Raw genomic sequence first — 6,514 nt, 5'->3', positions numbered from 1 at the left:
TCAAAGCAACTGTACGCGACAAAACATTAGATGTCCCTATTGTGGAAGGCTTGCTTCAGTTTTTGCAAATAACAAACGAGGAGTATGAACTCACACTTAGGAGCAGCTTGTCCGAAGCAAAGGTCTTCTTAAAAAGAGAACCCAGGGATATATACACAAACAATTTCAACCTCCATTTGACGAGACTTTGGGGAGCGAACACAGACATCCAATTTGTACTAAATCCCCATGGGGCTGCAGCGTATTACACATCCTACATGACAAAAAATGACAAAGAGTCAAATGCAACGGGGTAAAGACAGCAATGGACGAAAGCGTCAAGGGAAATTATCCAGCAGACGAATGTGTGTGCAAGGTCGGCAATGCAATTTTGAATATGCAACACATCAGCACACAACAAGCTGTCTACCTTTGCCTTTCACTTCCTTTGACAACCTCTACAAGAGAGTTTATGTACATCAACACAAATCCAATTGAAGAGAGAACGCTGCTACTCAAGCACCGAGCTCAGCTAGAGCTCATGCAGCCAGAAAGCACTGACATCTTCTTTGATGATATTGTCACAAAGTACACCCAAAGAGCGTAGCCACCACTGCATGGCATATGCCTAGCTTCATTTGCAAGCAACTACACATGACGAGGGGAAGCACTCGAAAAAGAACAAGACAAACATTAATACGGTTCAATAATTACAACAAGCACAAAGAACCCGAGAACCATTGCAGAGAGTTATGCTTGCTGAACCTACCATTTCTGGACAAAGAGCACATTTTGGTCTCGGCAATCCCGACCTGGAAGGACATGTACGAGAGGCACAACACATAATCGATTCCAATCAGTCATTGTTCGTCCAGATGCCTACAGCAACAACGGCCTCGACAACCAACAGCGACCACTCTACAGGAACCAGCAACACCGACATCTTGATGGCTCCTGGCGATGAGTACAACTTCAGGCATGACATGCAACAAACCAAGGCGACACAGAATAATGACAGACTTCAACAATGCAGGCAAAATGCAATTGCGAACCCTAAGTACATCAAAATCCTAAGAGGAATGAATGCAGAACAGAGGAACATTCTGGATGACATCATGCTAAGAAAGAGGACGGAACCAGATGCAGACCTGCATTTATTCATTTCAGGCAACGTATGTTCAGGGAAAACGCACGTTGCATAGGCAATAGCTGAAGCCCTACGGCGACATTACTCACACAAATCAACTACGGATGTGGATTTGCCAAAAGTACTGTTGCTAGCTTACACTGGGAAAGCGGCTCAAGCAATAGACGGGAACACCATACATGCAGCCCTGCACCTGCCATTGCTAACCAGCACATACGTGTGCCTCTCAATAGAAAAGTTACAGGCACTGGCCGCACAGTACAAAGACGTGCAAGCAATATGAGTGGACGAAATATCTTTGGTAGGAATCAACACATTCCTTGCAGTAGACATGCGAATGAGGGAGCTAAGGCATAACCATGACAAGCCATTTGGAGGCATTGACGTCCTGTTGTGTGACGACCTTTGCCAAGCAAGCCCCGTTAAAGACTCTTGGATTTTCGATGAGCGTGCGATGACGGGGTGTACGTTGGGTTCTTTTTGGAGGAAACACATAAAATACTACGAGCTGCAGGAGCCAATGCGGCAGCAAAATGTAGAGTACTTGGCAGTCCTCAACAAAATAAGGACAGGGACACAGACACTTGAGGATGTCCACAAACTAAATGCAAACCACTACAAGGAACCCCTCGATAAAAACAATGTCCCGCACCTTTTCAACACAAATGCAGCAAAGGACAAACACAATATGGCTGTCTTTGAAAGCAACGACGGAGTCTCGCACATCATGGTAGCGACTGATCATAGGCAAAACTCTTGCAGCAAAAACATTGCAATCCCTGACAACCCCCATAAAACTACTGGCCTGCACTTAGAATTGCTGAAACCAGGGATGCTGGTTGAAGTATGCTCGGGAAACCTTGACATCAGCGACGGAATCATTAATGGCACTGACGGCATTTTTAAAGGAGCAGACACCTCAAGAACACCATCAATTACCTGGATCGAGCTAAATGACAAGAGAGCAGGACAACGTGCACGCTATGAGCACAGGCACCTGTACATAGCCGATGCAAATCCGAACTGGACTCTAATTGAACGTGTTACTCGCGAGATACAAATTGGCAACAACCCAAAAAACACAATCACAAGGAGGCAATTCCCAATTCAAGCAGCAGCAGGAAGAACAATCCATCGATCGCAAGGCCTGACATTAGAAAAACTAGCTTTCGACCCGATGGGGGTGCAGACGCATGGGCTGGTTTACACGGCACTATCATGAGTCCGAGACCCAAAAAAGCTATATTTTCTTTCCAAACTAGAGAATAATCAGATAAAAACAGATACGAGCGTCTAGAAAGAGTTGCAAAGGTTACACCAACATTGCAACTGGAAGCTCAAGCAAATCGACTTCGATGGCAAAGACAATCAGTTCAAAACATTGCAAAGCCTAAATACAAGGTCATTTCAACTACACCGAGAAGACATAACAAGATCCAGAAGCATCATGGCTGCAACCATTTTATGTTTTCAAGAAACTCACACACAATGAAAAGCAACAGAAGGTTCCAACGCTTCTATGAAGCTTCGATGTGCCAAGGGCACGGGCTAGCAACTTATTCAAAACCAGAAATGCAGCCAATACCACAAAATGAGGCATACAACGAGGGGTGCACGTGCCTATCAATGATCTACCGCACACAAACATGCAAGAATCTGGCAGTCCTTAATACTTACAAGTCACCAAGGTCAAAAGCAAAAAACCTAACCGAAACAATAGAAACAATGCTTGAAAAAATACCACAGCAAACAACTACCTATGTTATAGGCGACTTCAATATTGACTACAATACCGACGGGGCACCCGCAATAAATCTTAAAAAAATGTTTCAAAAACATGGTATGCGACAATTGATTACAGACAACACTACGATACATGGCACAACAATAGACCACATATGGACTGACTCAAACAACGCATATGCAATAAGCGGAACAAATTACATTTACTCGTCCGACCATTCGTTACTATACACAACCATACAGACATAGCCCATAACATAGTCTTTCATCTTATAAACAACGGCAGGACCACTGAGTTAACCTCCTCTTTAAAATGAGCCGGCTTTTATTTATTTAAAAAAAAAAAAGAAGATCACCATCTTTTCTCGTAATGCTTTACTTTTGTATTTTCCCTCGGTTCATGTGAGGTGCTGCACTAATGCCCAATTGCTTGTGTTCGCAGATATGTTTCCCGTGAGAGTGATCGATGTAAATGCTGCTGCCCCTCCCACCATCCGCGACAGTTTGGAGGATCAGAGTAATTCACCTGCGGGTAGTTCTGTATTAGTGTCCAACACAGAAAATCGAGGTCAAGAAATCAAAATCCAGTCGGAGGTACACGACAAAGTTCCAGACACACAGGCTACCATGTCACCAGCAGACATTCCTCCAGCAGGCCCTACAGGCAAGTTTGTAAATTATCCGGTATCTCTGGCTAGATTTCACCTTAGCACTTTAGCCGTATTTCCTTGCTAATAATTTGCTCCCAGAGCTGTATTATAATGTATCCGAATGGCCATACACAAGGGAGCTAATGTACGCAGGGGTATGGTTACACAGTACTACCATACCGTACTAGGCCAAGCATGAGAGGCTGATCTTTTATCATAATGCTTTGCATGCATATTTTGTAAAGCCCTTTTGCTTGCCTTCGCAGATAGGTTCCCGGTGAGAGTGATCGACATAAATGCTACCCTTTCGAGTATTGTGGGGGGAGTTTGTTTCACTAAGCCCGAGGACTGGAATTTCCATATCATTTCGCACACATGGACTGAAATGGTCAGGGAGTGGTCGATACAAGTTGGCAAACAAGTGCTGCTGCAAGAGGGAAATCGTGCCAGTGAGTACAGCAGACTGTTTGAAAGGGGCGATTTCAGAAGGCAGGCGTGCTATGATCACTTTGCTGCTTTCCTCAAGATGTTGCAAGATGATGGCGTGAGAATGGTATGGTTTGATGCTTTATGCATAAACCAAACAGATGAAGAGGAAAGGGGTGGTGAGATATCCAATATGGGAGCGTTTTATGGCTGTAGCTTGGGTTGCTATGTGTTGACTCATGGTTTTGGCATGGGTTTTGGATTAGTGACGATGGATTGGGAATTGCCACGGTGGTTTTCGAGGGTGTGGACACTTCAAGAGTTCCTGCTTTCACGAGAGCTAATTTTCATTGTTGAGTTAGATAGAGCAGCGATTACAAAGCTCATACTTGTCCTGGTGCACAAGCATGCACATTTTTATTGTATTTGTCATAAAGCAAAGCGGCTCTCAGTAGGCATAACACAGCTGCGAGAACAAGCAAAGGAGGAGGGCATATTGGATTGGCTTTCGCTGTGGCTGCAGGATGCACTGCCAATGTCAAAATCATTTTTGAAGGAAACCAGCAGAATTGAGGCGATGTCTCACTTGTACTCGATGAAACCTGCCATGCTTAATCCAGGCATTAGTGGGTCACGATGTTGGGGTTCGATGGAGCCCCTTGACAATGCTGGCATAGCAGAATTTTGGAGTTTCTTACAGCACCCAAACTCCAACGAGTGCATGCAATTTCTCAAGAGTGTGAGGCAGGTACCTGAACAGTCATGCCTGTATTTTGTGGAATCAATGGGCTATCTTCTCCTCATACATACCTTGCATGAAGCCGAAACGTATTACGGTGCTGCTGCAGCTCGTGCTGCTCGTGCAGGGAGTGATGTTACTGCTTTATGTACCGCTCTCGATATTACCAAGAAAACGAGGCATTTTATTGACCGGCTTAAATCGGGTTCTTTCAAGGATATACCCAGTATGAGGGAAAGGTGGAGAAGTTGCGCACCTATTGGAAGAGACTATGAGAGAATTCTTTCTGAGGACCACCCAGATAGAACAAGTTTGCAAGAGTTACAGCAAAGGTTGGTGACATATGCGGAGCTGGTGAAGGAAATTGCGATGCGGGATTGTTCAGAGGGACATGAAGAAGACAGGGTGTTGTCTATCCTAGCGTTGCTCGGGACTGAAGGAGTGCAAATGGTACGTACAGGACGATCGCTTGAGGAGCAAATAGTGGAACTGTGCAAGGCTTTGGTGCAACAAGGCGAGCAAGCGCTCCTGATTGCCTTATGTGCAAGCTTTAATCAGCCATTCCCAGTGGCCGGACTGTCTTGGGCTCCTCACTTTCGCTCAGATCACTACTACTCCTCTCGTGTGTCACGCACAGATAGGAACTTTGGGTTGCCTATGCTACCTAAGTTCCTCTTGAAGACAAAAGAAATGGAGGTGTTGAACGTATTGCAGACTGGGTTGTTGCACCTTTCATGCCGCTCCCTGGAGGCTCACCTCCTCCCCTTCAGAACCCATTTGGCCAAATGCTCAGATCCACGCCAGTGCAGGGCATGCCGCTGGATTCTTGCTTCAGCAGCAGGCGATGACAAAGGCGATCGAAATTACTATCGGGACAGTGACTGGGACGATCCATATTTCTATGCGGATACAGCAAGCTTCTGTGCAGAATTTGCAACAAGAGTCAGAGAAATCCTCGACACTGATGGGGACAGCCATTGGGACTGCTATTGGGTCTTGTACATTGATGGTTCAGCATTTGCATTCCCCTACATCTCAAAGGACCTGAGTGAGCACTACAGTGCCGAGGACGCTGATTTCTATAAGGTTGCTTTCCTGGTCCTTGAGCTCTCTCCTTTGAGGCCGAACAATAACACATACTTCAATGAGCTCTTCTTATACCTCCCTAAGAGCATGCAGCTATCACACTGCCTCTCTCTGAATTTCAAAACCTGGCTTCTGCTGCTTGCATTCCTACCACCACAGGAGCATGAATCCTATTTCTTATTCCTCGTATGTATAGGACACACTCAACACAGCCTGCATAAAATTGGATTTCTTGAATTGGATATCTACACATCTAGTTCCACCACAGCTTTTGCAGACCACTTTCTACCACAAGATGAGTTTATGATCGGTGGATGGGAAGAAATCCCCCTTTCCGAGTTCTGCACGTTTGTGTAAAAAGTGCACACTCAGAAATTTGGAGCTGTCCAATGTTTTACTGCAGTGTTGTGGTAATTAAAATTTTAATGAATCTTTTCTCTCTTCTTTAAGCCTTTAAATCAAACTTTTTGAAAGCCATCTTGGAATCAATTTGGTTTTGTATGCTTCTTTTACAAAATAACATGCCATTAAATCTTCTGAAGTTGACATGCATATCCTGTGTTTAAAATGTGTCTGGAGCTAGAACTTGTAGCCATTGTTTCTTTTATGGTGCTTGTGGTTGAATGCAGAACAGGACTGCATTTGATTAGCACTGCCTTTTAGTCTAAGCTTTCATCACTCCAGAGAAGTGATACAAAATCAGCACATTGGACAGTGTGAACAAATGTATGAAAACTAATGTGG

The 6,514-nt window shown here is 44.6% G+C and overlaps 2 protein-coding genes across 3 annotated transcripts; both read left to right on the top strand.

Moving 5' to 3' along the window:
- The first annotated feature begins 1,457 nt into the window (after positions 1-1,457).
- LOC147879767 (uncharacterized) lies at positions 1,458-2,348 on the top strand. The gene has a single exon (XM_087371598.1). The coding sequence runs from the start codon at positions 1,458-1,460 to the stop codon at positions 2,346-2,348; it is 891 nt and encodes a 296-aa protein (XP_087227724.1).
- Positions 2,349-3,253: 905 nt separating this feature from the next.
- On the top strand, positions 3,254-6,140 carry LOC147879766 (uncharacterized). Of its 2 annotated transcripts, none has more exons than XM_087371827.1 (2): positions 3,254-3,533; positions 3,786-6,140. In XM_087371827.1, the coding sequence occupies exons 1-2, from the start codon at positions 3,314-3,316 to the stop codon at positions 6,125-6,127; spliced, it is 2,562 nt and encodes an 853-aa protein (XP_087227953.1). In that variant the 5' UTR covers positions 3,254-3,313; the 3' UTR covers positions 6,128-6,140. The 2 variants fall into 2 exon arrangements, with proteins under 2 accessions (XP_087227953.1, XP_087227955.1); XM_087371829.1 differs by having other exon boundaries at positions 3,254-3,537; positions 3,790-6,140.
- Positions 6,141-6,514: the final 374 nt, after the last annotated feature.

Source organism: Dipteris shenzhenensis, chromosome 33 (assembly GCF_047967505.1).
Source record: "Dipteris shenzhenensis isolate YYH24624 ecotype China chromosome 33, Dip_SZ_1.0, whole genome shotgun sequence".
Classification (NCBI taxonomy): Eukaryota; Viridiplantae; Streptophyta; class Polypodiopsida; order Gleicheniales; family Dipteridaceae; genus Dipteris; species Dipteris shenzhenensis.
The sequence above is the reverse complement of the archived record's forward strand: the minus strand, read 5'-3'. Positions and strand labels throughout refer to the sequence as shown.

Excerpts from the sequence above, each read along its gene's own strand:
- LOC147879766 (XM_087371827.1), top strand. The coding sequence starts at position 3,314 with ATGTTTCCCGTGAGAGTGATCGATGTAAATGCTGCTGCCCCTCCCACC. Across the intron at positions 3,534-3,785 it reads TCCTCCAGCAGGCCCTACAG|ATAGGTTCCCGGTGAGAGTG; the intron begins GCAAGTTTGTAA and ends TTGCCTTCGCAG.
- LOC147879767 (XM_087371598.1), top strand. The coding sequence starts at position 1,458 with ATGCGAATGAGGGAGCTAAGGCATAACCATGACAAGCCATTTGGAGGC.